Source organism: Myotis nattereri (genome assembly GCF_964212035.1).
Source record: "Myotis nattereri genome assembly, chromosome: 8".
Lineage (NCBI taxonomy): Eukaryota > Metazoa > Chordata > Mammalia > Chiroptera > Vespertilionidae > Myotis > Myotis nattereri.
Genome location: NC_138083.1, coordinates 18,526,245 through 18,541,072, shown reverse-complemented (window position 1 = coordinate 18,541,072; position 14,828 = coordinate 18,526,245). Strand labels below are relative to the sequence as shown.

General features: G+C 40.8%; 1 protein-coding gene across 1 annotated transcript; it reads right to left on the bottom strand.

The window, feature by feature from the left end:
* Nucleotides 1-2,582: 2,582 nt before the first annotated feature.
* On the bottom strand, nt 2,583-10,012 carry RBBP9 (RB binding protein 9, serine hydrolase). The gene is made up of 5 exons (XM_081097224.1): nt 9,878-10,012; nt 8,631-8,673; nt 7,369-7,474; nt 3,505-3,590; nt 2,583-3,112 (listed from the first exon to the last, which is right to left on the bottom strand). The coding sequence occupies exons 1-5, from the start codon at nt 9,974-9,976 to the stop codon at nt 2,877-2,879; spliced, it is 570 nt and encodes a 189-aa protein (XP_080953350.1). The 5' UTR covers nt 9,977-10,012; the 3' UTR covers nt 2,583-2,876.
* Nucleotides 10,013-14,828: the final 4,816 nt, after the last annotated feature.

Here is a 14,828-nt window from a genome sequence, read left to right as displayed (position 1 = left end):
ATATAAGATAGAATCTGGGAACCTATAAACTACAGGTTTCTCTTCTATCCCCAGTGAGAGTTGGAATGGTAATATCTGTCCTTCCTGGGACCTGGCCTGTGGGGAGCCGGCACAGCTATGGCATACTCAGCCCCAGGGCGCCTTATGTGCCATGCCAGCTCAGCCTGGTTCAGTGACCTTGAGTGGGGCGGGGGGGAGGGGGGGGGAGGATTGAGAAAAGACAGACAAGAGAATGACAGTTGGGTCTCGGTGGGACGCTGCCTCCCTGATGAGGAGACAGCGCCAGCGCCCAAAAGCCGTGTCTTTATTTTATAGCAGATGCCACGAGGCAAAGTAGGGGCGTGATCAAGTTGTTTACAGCATTCTCATGAGCTCCAACCCTAATCAACTACATGCACCTGAACTCCAGCACAAGGCACGTGGGGCCACGTGTTTGGACCATAGGTTCAAGCTTACAACCACAGCGTTGGCTATGATTGTGCTGGGAGGGCCCTGCCCTCCAGCTGGGACTTGCACGTGGCAATGAGAGGACCCTGTCCTTTCATTAGTCCGAGGCTTGAACCTAGCCAAGACACTGTAGCTGCGCCCCACACTGGCCTATCACAGAGGCATAGTCTTATTTAATAAGCAAACTGAACTTGGAGGAGAATTAGCATTGGAGAGCAGGAACCAGTTTTAAATACAGACTTTGGCCGAGGCCGGTTTGGCTCAGTGGATAGAGCGTCGGCCTGCGGACTGAGGGGTCCCGGGTTCGATTCCGGTCGAGGGCATGTGCCTGGGTTGCGGGCATGTCCCCAGTGGGAGATGTGCGGGAGGCGGCTGATCGGTGTTTCTCTCTCATCGATGTTTCTAGCTCTCTATCTCTCTCCCTTCCTCTCTGTAAAGAGTCAATAAAATATATTTAAAAAAAAAAAAAAAAAAAAATACAGACTTTGCATTATGTCTTGATTTTTTTTCCCAAAGATTTATTTTTAAAGCTTACAATCAATGGCTAAAACATAAAAGTATCCTTTGCCTCACTAGAATAAAGATTCTCTTTAAACATTTTTTTCATAGCATGTTTTAAATTCTGAAAATTAACTGAAGGAGAAAAGAGACAATTTAAAAATACAGCACCTTCGATGACAAATGTATATTTATGTACAGGAGTAAACTTTGACCAAAACAAATAGTGAGGCTCTACACTCGTGACAACACCAAAACAAATTGTGAGTGAAGTCCTAATCCTTACAGTTGATTTTCATTTAATATAAGGTATTTTGCTCACCTGAGAATAGATATTCCCTGGAGTCTGGCAAGGCCTTACTGTGGTTAATAATGAGCTACTAGTATATATAGTCAGACATGAGAATCTGATTTGATGGCTTATTGATGGTTCTCATCGATGTTTCTCCCTCTCCCTCTCTAAAATCAATAAAAACATAAAATAAAGTTTCTGTCCAGCATGCCTGACTCAGCGTTTGGGTGTCGACCTGTGAACCAGGGGGTCACGGTTTGATTCCCAGTCAGGGCACATGCCCGGGTTGCGGACTTAACACAAATAGTTTATGTGGGATTCTTCCATGAAGCTTCTCTGATCTTAGTTTGGTGATGAGTAAGTTTTATGGACCCATGATTTTTACGATAACCAACTAAGCAAACTAGTTAAGTAATTTCAAGTTGAGTCATATTAGATGGTGGGAAGAATATAAAATACAATGCCCTAGACTCCAGTGCTGTCCAGTTGAACTTCCTATAATAATGCGCTGATGGTTGTTTGAGGCAATATTTAGGGATCGTAATAGGCAAAAATTGTTGAGGAATGAAAAGGTTTTTTAAAATATATATCATGATCAGAAGAAAAATGGGAAATGAAAGAAATCTAAAGAACCATGGGAGTTAAAAAGAACTCTGCAGAATAAAAATTTGAGGAATGGAAGGATTATTTTAAAAAATAATTAAGACTGTAACAAAATCCAAATTGTTTCCATGATTTTATCTTTTGACATTATGTTCATTTCTCAGGCTTTATAGGGAATCTTTTAAGGCACCTGGCTAATAATTATGGCAGAGGCCACAAATGGATGGCTTGGACTTTGTGTGTTGCAGTATTTGTGAATTTTTTATTTACACTGTACTTGCCAACTAATCCGTATGTACACGTAATTCATGTACATATGGAATATATATATATATATATATATATATATATATATTCCTTAAATATAAAAACCATTGTATAAAGTTTTTTCCTCAAAAAATCCGAAATTTGGCCACACCTTGCCACATTCCCACATGACATGAGTTCTCCACATAGTCCTTATCCTCCTAACTGTGGTCTTACACAAATAAAGTTGACTTCTCATACTCCCTGCCTAACCCTTGCAGATCCCTGCCTCTTAGCATCCTTATATTTCATTGTCTCTCAACCTGTTTGAAGGACCAGGGGTTGGGGGGCAAGGTGTCAAAGGTGAAGGCCCTAGTCTGGGTTTAATACAGCAGCTAGTGTTTTGAGCTCTAAGCCAGAACTCTAGACCTTTAGTCATGTTTTCCTTCTCCAACAAAACAAATTTTACTTTAAAGAGGAGGGGTACAACTCTTATACATCATACATCAAATTTATTTAGTTTTAATCTGGGCTGGAAATCAGGAAACCTGGGTTCCATTTGTGTCTTCCTCACTTTGGATGGTTAACATGTCCTTACGGTCCCTTGTCATAAGGAAAATACTGCTTTAATTCATAGCAATTTGGAAAGATATAGATTCTATGGAAAATGGAAATGCTACTTGTAACTTAGTTTGAACATTGAAACTTGTGTTTGTTTTTTAGGCATTTTTGATGATTTACCTATAATCTGATCATTGCTCTACTATATTGGTATGCAGAATAGTAGAAATCATTCTTTTTGTGCTGATACTTTCAGCATAGATTTTACCACATCAATCAGTTCGGGAAACTCCGTCTTCTGAAAGTGGCCACGGTCAGTGAATTTGTAAAATTTGGCTTCCAAACTATCTGCCACTTCTTGTTGTTCCTTCCAGGGTAGGAAAGGATCATCAGTGGAGCCAAACTGCACAATGTGAGGGCAGTTGGCTTTGATCTTCTCCCACTGCCAGGGGCGGTTGAAGTAGCCTAAGGAGAAAAATATATATAACCTATCAGTGCCAATGGATAATTTCTATTCTAGCCATTCTGAAATATCTAGTGAAGACCGTAGCAGACACACAAAGAATCAGAACCTAAGTGGTTTTCAGATCTGTAGGGCTTGATATCATAGGTACGTGTGAAAGGGAAGTATTGCTCATAGACAGTCAGCCTCAAGGGTTCAATTCTAGACCATGGATTAGAAATGGTTACAATCTCTCAAAGTGCCAAACTTATAGCTAAAGATGGGTGGTAAATATTTTTCATGTGCCGTTAGATTTTTTTAAGCCTAACCAAAAGACAACACTGTTTTATAACCTGAACAAGCAGCCCTGTGACTAGAGGAAGGGCTCTTCTGGGGTTTCTGCCTTCAAACTTACCACTTGCACGCTCGTTTTCATCCCCTAAGTCTGATGTGTATGCAGACACTAATACAATCGCGTACACTCGATGTGTTTCTGCATACCTGAAGAGAGAGAAATGATGTCAGCTAATATTTAATGTTAAATCTGATCACCAAAAAGTCAGTTAACCACTTACCTCATTTGGTTTAGCTTACAAGAAGCATGTGCTATATGCTATTGGAGTTAATATGAGAAATAGTAAGGAAACTGCAGAACTACAAGCCCAATGGTTACTTGATGAGTTTCTACTCATTTTTCAAGGTAGTCCAAACCTCTTCTGCAATCCTTTCCCAATACACATAAAAGCGTAATCATTTTCTTCAGTGTGTGTAATCTACCATTAGTACGCATCAGCATTACTTGATTAACACATAGATTTCCAGGCTCAGTCCTAAAGTATGATTCAAAAGGTTGGGAAGCCCGGCAGGTGGGGCTCAGGGGTTGAGGGTCGGCCTAAGAACCAGGAGGTCACAGTTCGAATCACAGGGCACATGCCCAGATTGCAGGCTTGATCCCCAGTGGGGGATGTGCAAGAGGTAGCCAATCAATGATTCTCTTTCATCATTGATGTTTCTCTCCCTTTCTCTCTGAAATCAATAAAAATACATTTAAAAAAATTTTTAAAGGTTGGGAACAGGGCCCAGGAATCTGCATTTTAAGGCATGCCACCTCTCCTAACCCTATTTTAAGAAATATTGTAAATAGCAGAAATGTATCTCTTTTACCACACACTTCACATTGCATTGTATTACTAGTATTCAGTGTTATAGCTATCTCCCCAATGTAAACCATCAGCTCCTCAAGGGCACATCTGAACCTTAATCTTTGTGACCCTGCTGCCTAGTATACTGCCTGGGAAACAGTTAACTATTTGCAGACATTTTCCTCAAAAACTAGGCTAAGGTAAGACAGAGAATGATAACAGTTTCAAAGAGCCATAGTGCCAGGAAAGATTTATGGTTGGTATTTTGTGTGTGGACCTAAACTTCTTTCCTCAACCTTTTGTTCTGAAAAATGTTCAAACCTACAGAAAAGTTAGAATTACAAGCACCTAGATTCATTAATTTTGCTACATTTCACCCTAAATCTTCAGCATGTATCCCTAAGACTAAGGCTATCCTCTTATACAACCACAGTACCACTATTACACTGAATAATTTGACATTGAAACATATTAACTCTATTTTCCCCCCAATTGTACCAAAAATGCTCTTTAAAACTGCTTTTTCAATTCTAGATCCAAAGATCATACAGTGCATTTGGTTTTCATGACAGTCACTTAAAAAATTTTTAAATATATTTTTATTGATTTCAGAGAGGGAGAGAGAGCGAGAAACATCAATGATGAGAGAGAATCATTGATTGGCTGCCTCCTGCAAGCCCCACATGGGATCGAGCCCGCAACTGTGGGCATGTGCCATTGACCAGAATCGAACCTGGGACCCTTCAGTCTGCAGGCCAATGCTCTAGCCACTGAGCCAAACCAGCTAACGCTAAATGTTGTTTTCAATAACATCAACAGTTTTTAAAAATTTAGGGCAGTTGTCTTATACATTATCCCCTAACCTGAATTTACCTGTTTCCTCACTGAGGTTAGACATTTTTGGCAAGAATACTACATAGGTGATGATGTGAATCTCCCAGTTCATCCATCAGAGGCACCTGAAGCCTATTGGTGCCATTATTGCTGAGATTAACTTTGATTACTTGCTCTGAAGGCAGCAATTTTCAACCTTTTTATCTCATGGCACACATAAACTAATTACTAAGATACTGTTGCACACAAAAAATACATACTTTTTGCCAATCTGACCCAAAAAAAGCATGATTTTGATTCATTATCACCTGATGGCTGTTATGTTGGCTGTTTTGTGTTTTGTTTTTATCTTACAATCTCAGGAAAAAGAGACCTGACCTGATTAACTAGTCAGGTATTGCATGTTTCAAAAATTCTTGTGGCACACCAGTGTGCCTGCTGTGGCACGCAAGTTGGTAATTGCTTAAGGGTGATATCCATCAAATCCTTCCATTGTAAAGACATTATTTCCCCTTTGTGATTAACAAGTAATGTGTGGGGTGGTCCTCTGTGTCACTGTCCATCCTCTACAATCCCCCATGGTTTTGTATCTATTTTTCTCTGCCTACTTTAACTTTAGAAGTTAGTTCTTGGAAGGTTGCTCACAATCCTGCAATAGGTTGCAGGGATCTTTAAAAGAAGGCACACCTTTATTAGCCAATGGCCTGAGAAAAATTCAGTTGGCCTTGAGTTGGTACAGATTTCGGCATAAAGGGATTTCTTCATTTTCCAGACAAGCCCTGACAGCTTATAAACACTGACTATACCATAATTCTGTAGCTCCATATTGCAAAGCATTATTATTCTTGTAGCTTTGATTAGAGTGGCTGAAAGGTTATGGAATTGGCAAAATTCTTTGACATGCAATTCATGTGACATCCTGAAGGACTGCTTGGGATGACACTAGATGAATAAAAAACACAATCCTTTGTCATTCAGCCTGGCAAATATGGAAGAAACCCAACCCGAACAGGCTTATTCCGCCAGCTAAGTCCCTAACCCCTAGGCCAGCGGTTCTCAACCTGTGCGTCGCGACCCCTTTGGGTGTCGAACGACCCTTTCACAGGGGTCGCCTAAGACCATTGGAAAACACATATATAATTACATATTGTTTTTGTGATTAATCACTATGCTTTAATTATGTTCAATTTGTAACAATGAAATTGGGGGTCACCACAACATGAGGAACTGTATTAAAGGGTCGCGGCATTAGAAAGGTTGAGAACCACTGCCCTAGGCGTTACAACCCTAAAGGGAGAGATGTAATGTTCTTTGGTGATCATCAGGAACATGCCCATGAATCCTAAAGATGGGGGGGGGGGGGGGGGGGGTTAAGAAGAGAAGAAGTAACAGCCTCTAACCGCTAACAAATATTTACTGAACACCGACCATATGCCAGACACTCTTCTAGACAGTGGGGTTTTAGAGGCAGAGTGAACAAAGTCCACCCTCATTGATCTTACATCCTATTGGCAGGAGACAGACAAGAAATAAACAGGATATCAGATGGCGAAAAATTGTATAGATAATAAGGGAGATAATCTATAATAATAAAAGCATAATATGCTAATTAGACCAGACATCCTTCCAGGCGAAGCCTTAGCAGCAGGGGCCGAGACAGAGGCACCACCATGGTGGGTGGGGGCCAAGGAAGAGGCAGCAGCAGTGATGGCGGAAGGGGATGAGCCCCTTGCACAAATTTTGTGCATCGGGCCTTTAGTAAGGTATAAAGGGAATAGGAGCCAGTGAAGTGAGGTGGTTGTTTCAAATGGAGTGATTAGAAGAGGCCTCACTGAAAGGGAATATTCGAGCAGAGCCTGAAGAGGAGGAGAAAACCATGCAGGTATCTAGGGACAGAATTCCAGGTAGAACAAGAGCAAGTACGGACCTAAGGTAGGTGCACACTTAGCATGTTAAGGAACTACAATACGGTCTGTAAACCAGGCTGGGGGCAGTGAAGGTAGAGATGACATCGGAGCTACTCAGAGCCTTAAAGGCCTAAGAGTTTTTCTGAAGGGATGGGCAGCAGCTGGGGATGGAGCCACTAATGTTTTTAAAAGATCAGTGGGTCCCAGTAAAAAAAAAAAAAAAAAAAAAAGATTTTAATCCACTAACCAAACCAGGAAGGATTACAATAAATTATGTTTCCCCTTTTGAGGTCGGCACTAGGTATTTCCTCTACAGTGGAAACCAGATATACACAAGGTATTTCCCAAGAAGACGGTTGGAGCCCACACAGGGTGATAATTCAACAAGGATCGCACCTCATGGCCGCGATGGCCCCGGAACTGTGGCCTATGACGATGGTCCTCTCGTCACAATGCAGCTCTGTCTCCATGAAGGGCAGCCAGATGCTCTCTCGAGCTGTAACTAAGGTTCAGGGTAAAGAAAGAGTCTGTCATTTGATAGGGACAGCTTTCATTAAATGCTGCCCGCCTTTCTAATAGATGACTACTCAGCAGTTCACAACTTTAAAACTTCAGGATCGCCAAACCGGTTTGGCTCAGTGGATAGAGCATCGGCCTGCGGACTGAAAGGTTCCAGGTTTGATTCCAGTCAAGGGCATGTACCTTGGTTGCGGGCACATCCCCAGTAGGAGGTGTGCGGGAGGCAGCTGGTCGATGTTTCTCTCTCATTGATGTTTCTAACTCTCTATCCCTCTCCCTTCCTCTCTGTAAAAAATCAAAATATATTTAAAAAAAAAAACAAAAACTTCAGGATCACAGTGGCAATGGAGCCATTTTAATAGAGACAGTTGCATGTTGCTGTTCGAAAGAAATCTGTAGTTTTGTTTTTGTTTTTTACCATTTTCTTGTAAGAGGAGATAATAAATTATAGAACTCTGAAGTTTTAAATTTTCCAACTTAAAATAAAGGACAATGTTCTCTCTCAAATTTGTACATTATTTCTTTTCAAAACGGAAATTCCTAAGACAAGTCATAGCTAAACTCAGAACAAAAGTGTCATTGTCATATTTTTTAAATATTAGGATCTCATAGATGCTATAAAATTTTATCCTATCTCTGCCTCAAGTGGAACACCCATAACTTTGCCTGGAAATAATTGTTGATTTATAGAAGGGAAAGTCAAGTTGCTTGCAAAGTTAAAAATTAAATTTTACCAAGTCCGAATACTTTTATTTTTTTCCTTTTTTTAAATCCTCACCCAAGGATATGTTTTTATTGGTTTTAGAGAGAGAAGAAGTGGGGTGGGAGAAACATCAATCGGTAGCCTCCAATACATGCCTTGACCAGGGATTGACGGTATATGCCCTGACTGGGAATCCAACCTCCAACCTGTAACCTTTTTTTGGTGTACAGGATGCTCCAGCCAATTGAGCCACCTGGACAGGGCCCAAGTGCTTTTCTTGGTCCTTACTAGAATTGTCTATTCTTTTTTATATACCCTCCTCCCCAAACTACTTGTGATCATTCATTCTTAGGTATATATTCTCTTAGGCTGCTCTACTTGTTCTCTACCAGGAAAATGCAAGATCAAAACCCAACAAGATGAAGCTATTACTCACTTGGGTCAGGCATATTTTTAGCCAAACACCGGAAACCAGGTATCTATGACATGAAGGGGAGAAAAAAAGCTATAATAAACAGCTTCATTACAACTAATACTTTGCTAATAAGAAATAAGACCCAAAAAAAAGAAATGAGACACCTGATATGATCATTATTCAATAAGTGTTTGCTTATGTTATGAAATGAAGTGGGTTAAGCACTACAGGATTACATATGAATATACAATCCTCATAAACGTCATGTGTCTGTTATTCTATATCTAGCCAGCTCTGTAGGTCTCTATACAGAAATGCTTATATCTGTAGAGGGGGTATGATTGAATGTGTTCTAGACAGAATGACCTGGAGCCAAACAGACTGTGTGCCAGGGAGCAGATAAAATGTGGAACAGAAGGTTGGAGATCCCATCCTCTTCAGCAGCTCCAGCCATGGTTTTCAGCCACAACCCAGGTATTTTATTCTAGAAACTTACTTCAGAGCTCTAGAGGTCAGCAACCCAGGAAGTAATCTTATTGTCTGGTTATGGAAGAGAGTTGAAAAAAACAACAAGGTGTACAAGACAACCTACAGTAGAATGCCATTTCTATAAAGCTCACAAAGAGGCCAAATTAAACAATATGTGTTTAAAAGATACATATAGAGGTTGCTAAAGTACTTTAAAAAGAGGAGTAAATGAAAATAAAATCAGGATGGCAGGGAAATGGGATGGGAGCACACAGATGGCTTCTATTGGTAATGTTCTAGATTTTAGTTTGATGATGGATTCTCGGGAGGAAAAAACCATGCAGGTATCTAGAGACAGAGCGTTCCCGGTAGAACAAGAGGAAGCATGGGCATATACATTAGGATTCATAATTCACATACATGTCACATATATCCTTTGTATACATTCATTAATATTACATGTTGAATTTTAAAGAATCTGAGCCAGGGAGCAAAGGGAACAGCTGTAAAACTTTATGGGAACTTCCAAATCTGAACCAGCAGCAGATACAGGGAGGGGGAAGGGACTCGGTCTCTGCAGTTCCAGGAGGTGGTGCCTTGTACTCTTAACGGCTAAGCCCTCAGAGAAATTCTCCAGGGAGTTTTATCAAAGTGAAGAAGTATAGCAAAGGGGAGAAATGAAAATACACAGGGTTTGGGGTTGAGGAGGAATGGGGAGACACGTTCAAATTTCAGTCCTCCATCCCTTCCGTCCCCTCCAGCTCCAGGCTGATTTCCCAGCGCAGCGAGGCGTCTCTTACCTGATCCAGCCTCTTCTTCACCCAGCAATACCATCCGTCGACCGCAATATCCACGCCTCCGTTCCCGGGAACAATTACCGCCTTGCAAGGAGAAGCCATGAACGCAGGTGAGCCAGAGTACCCCGGCTGCCGATCGTGCAGCGCTTAGAGACCTTAAATGAGCCTGCACTGCGGCATTCTGGGGATTGTAGTTCTAGGGTGCCAATAGGGTAGTTCATTCACTCTAGCCTTCCTTACCCCACAGGGCACCCAATGGATATCACCTTTTACTTGCCTCTTACTGGCGCTCGCATTCCCTCCTCCCTCCCTTAATTAAGACAGGTTGTGACATACCCAGAATGTGTTATCTCTTTACTAGAATTATTGGTATTTCCACAGGAAAGTGTGCTTTTAGTTTCAAACATACAGAACACAGCCTATAAGTTGAGGATTCGTGGAATCCTTATCATTTTTCCTTCTGATTTCAAAATAATTCTTAGTAGAATAGTCAATTTCAGCCCTGGTTTTTATTTTTTATTACTTTAAACGCATCCTTTAAAAAGAGAATATGGATAACAATAACTTAAACCGATTTAGAGACTAGGGAAACTGAGATACCAATGAAATGGTTTACCTATTATAATATGGCAATCCTGAAATTTTAGGAACTGGTCCTATCTTATATATTCAAAGCTTATTGAATTGAAGTGGACAGAGTGTGTATTATAAATGGGAATGAAGAGGAAAGTACTTATTCATTGCTCTTCCCATGGACTTACTCACTGTGTTCATCACATGTGTGTTAGCATCTGACATTGAGAAACACTCCAGCAGTTTATATTTTGAGCAGGTGCAAATAGATGATCAATGATACACTGCCGCAGTATGTCTAGAAAAGCAAGACATACTTTTCTCTCTTGGATCTTAGACTCCAGATTTTTTTTAAAAAGTCAGTGTTATTTAACTTTAAATGTGAACTTATTCACTGAAGAAGAAATGAACTACTGATCCACATAACAACATGGATGAGTCTCAAAAGGATTATGTTGAGTGAAAGATGCCAAACAAAAAAGAGTATGTACCATATGATTCCACTTATTCAAAACTCAGAGAGTCCTTCCTTGTATCTATCATTTCTCAAATTCCTCCAGGTTAAAAATTCAATATGCCTAGGTACCATATTTTGGGGTAGTGTGTCCTGAACCCTATCAAAGGAGGGGCCAAGGATAACTCTAGCTTCAGGCTGAGTAACTGGGAGAATAGTGTCTCTAAGCGAAGTAGAAAATACAAGAGGCAAGTTAGTCTAGGGGGGAAATATGAATTTAGTTTAGGACATAACAAGATTGAGATACCCGAGAATATCAAGATATCCAGCATGTTGTTGAATATATGAATCTGATGTTACAGAGTATAAGCCTAATATATAGAATGTAGATTATACATAATGTATCATATCTCAGGAGAATTGTGGAAGATTTTGAAATAGTCAAAAGAGAAGTTTCTATGTAATACTGGGCATTTTTAAAAGGACCCTATGGAATCAAATCATGACCTGGTTCATAGGTCAACGCTCAACCACTAAACCCACAACAGCCAGGCCTAAAGTGATAATTGATAGGTACATATTTGTTGACATTTTATTGTTTGTAACTATGTTGCTCTTTTTAAAAAAATTTTTTTAGAAAAGACCCTTTAACATTTCTTATAATACTGGTTTGTTCATAATAAACGATAGCTTTTTCTTGTCTGGAAATAAAAAAATAAAAAAAATAAAAGGACCCTATGGAGTGATGTGATCGTTAGGAGATGTGTGTCTTTCTCTTTGACTAAACTGTTTTACAACTTTTGAGAAATAGAAATCAACTTTACAGGAATTGGATAATACAGTTGTTTTCTTTGCATAATAATGCAAATGTTTCCTGTTCACAACAATGAAAATGAATTTTGCATGGTAGACAGTATGTCTCTATAAATCAAAATTTTCTTTGAACCAATTTGAACATCCTTACTGGTCCACTTTTAAATGAATGAGTTATGTAGAAGCATTTTTTTTTAAAAAAAAATTGATTTTACAGAGAGAAAGGGAGAGGGATAGAGAGTTAGAAACATCAATGAGAGAGAAACATTGATCAGCTGCCTCTTGCACACTCCCTACTGAGGATGTGTCCCCAACTAAGGTACATGCCCCTGACCAGAATTGAACCCGGGACCCTTGAGTCCACAGGTTGACGCTCTATCCACTCAGCCAACTGAGGATGTGTCCGCAACTAAGGTACATGCCCCTGACCAGAATTGAACCTGGGACCCTTGAGTCCACAGGTTGACGCTCTATCCACTCAGCCAAACCGGTTAGGGCTGCAGAAGCTTTGACATGTTCTCATCTTATGTTTGTATGAGGGCCATGTTTCCTTTTTGAAACTTTTAACAATTTTGGAGGTTTCACCAACATCCCAATGGATTCACCTGATAAAACCAGGGAAATCATGTTGCTGAAGAACATGAAATCAGATTAGTACATCTCTTAAAGGGGCTCTGTCTGATTGGCTTATGAAGATAAATACACTAATATAAATTACCTGTTCCTTAAATTCCCAGAAAATAAGGAAGTTAAACTTCTAATACTTTAAATGTGCTAGATTTTTTTTTTTTTTTTTTAAAAAGAAGCCTTCTTACAGAAATTTCTAGTACAGAATCTAGGTGCAAGAATTAAAGCAAATCTTGGCCAAGTTATACTTAATGTTTGACTAACAAAACACACCTATGTCTTTCCTCAATGTAAAGTATAATACATGTATTTTATTTGAGCTCATTCCCTTACTGAGAGAATAATTAATTTGAATCTCCTAAATTTATAGAAGTGTAATGATCAAATGAACTAACATTACCCTTACATAATGTTTTAGGAACATGGAAATGTAAACTTGCTCAACAAAACCGAATAATTATTCTGACAAATTTTTTATATTAACAGTAATTGTTTCATAGTACATCGGCTTAAATGAATTTTAAACCTCATAATATCAAATCGAGCTAATTAATCATAATTCTTGGATGCTTAGATATGTTCTAAGCATAATTTTAAGTTTATATAGTTTTGCTTAGTTTTACAGGCTACAGAGAGGCTATATATCTCTGGGTCAAGCCGGTCCACCCTTGCTGCTTGACACAGTTGCTGCAGGGAAGAAACATGTGCACAGCTTATGTTCCAAGGGACCTGGCGTATATGGCATATGTTTGCTCCCCCTCTTAGCGCTATGTGTTTTAAACAGGACCACCTCCATGAGAAAGGTTGTTTCTCCAGGTGAGGATTTTTCCCTGTAGTTAGGGATTAACAGGACTAAGGAAGAGAATAAATCACTAAAACCCCCTAGTGTTACAGAAATACCATGTACTACTTATGAAGAACTTGGACTAAGGCTGTTGGCAATAAATTTGGGACTTGATGGGCCCACATCCCCAGGGGTCTGCCCACCAGGGAAAGCACCAAAGCCTATATCCCTGGAGACCCACCGACACAGGGCAGTCTCAGGGAAGGCAAGCAGTGGGGCTGGGAGGACATAACCTTTACTGGGTAGGATAATCTCCTTCAGTCACTTCCTTGTATCTTATCAGTAGAGCAGTGACCTTGGAATAGCCCTTATAATGGAACACAGAGATTAACCTAGACAAGATTAAAATCAACAGAACTAGATAGAGACAGGATTTTTGGCAAAGGTCAGATAAGAAACTATGGAAATAAAACAAGGAACTGTAGAAGGTTACCCAAAACATACCATGTGTGATTATAGAGGCATGCTTATAGGATCAAATGGTATAAATACAGATGTAACAGGACAATAAAGGGAGAACCTGGCTATGCTGATCAACTGAACACTGCTGTCTCCCTGTCATTCCTTCTCCGTCCACACCTTTGGGAACACCTGGACCTGCTGGGGCTGGACCCCAACACAGATCAATAAGCTTAACCTCGTTGTTGCCTCATATAAAAAGGTGTAAAACCGTTTTGGTGCCTGTGGAAGTTGCGCTCTGCGTAGTTAGGAGGTTTACTTCGTCCTCTAAAGTGCTTGACTATGACAATCCCCAACTATTCACCGCCTCTAGGACGACAGGGATAGAAATGCCAAGAGGAGCTGTACTTCTAGCGCAGCCATCAGGGCGAGCGAGGAGGAAACCTTGTCACGCGACGAAGCAGAACCAAACCTGTGGAATTTATGATGAATCTTTTCTTTTTAATATTTTAAGTTGTTGGGTTTTTTTTGTTTTTTTGTTTTTTACACGTACAAAGAAATAGCATTCTGTCTTCAGGTAGATGTCTTGAATGACCCATTCATGCAAGTTCACTGAGTCCACCTTAATGAAACCTAAGTCCTTGGTGTACTGATGTTAACACTGGCGGCACAGGTTGAGGCCATATTTCCGGATCAGACCGCTCCGGTTTGAGCAGACGCGTCAGGAACGAGAACCCTGCCCTAACCAGTTTGGCTCAGTGGCTAGAGCGTGGGCCTGCGTACTCAGGGGTCCCGGGTTCGATTCCGGTCAAGGGCATGTACCTTGGTTGCGGGCACATACCCAGTAGGGAGTGTGCAGGAGGCAGCTGATGGATGTTTCTCTCTCATCGATGTTTCTTACTCCTATCCCTCTCTTCCTCTCTGTAAAAAATCAATAAAATATGTTTGGGGGAAAAAAGAACGAGAACCCTGGCCGAATTTCCCCGGATGGCTCCAGTAGAGTGGCCGGTGACCCATCTTGCTCCCTCTGCAGCAACGAGGCAAAAGGCACGATGAATCTTAACTAGACCCAGAGACCTGCCTCCACACATGGGTGCGCGCGCAGGCGTCCCCACACTCACCGCCCCCACACTCCTTCCGCCCCGCCCCACCCTTTCCGCGCACTGACGCCTCTTTCCGGCCGGCTGCAGTTTCCTCTGCGCAGGTCCACCCCTTCTCCCAGGCCATACGTCATCGTTCTCGCT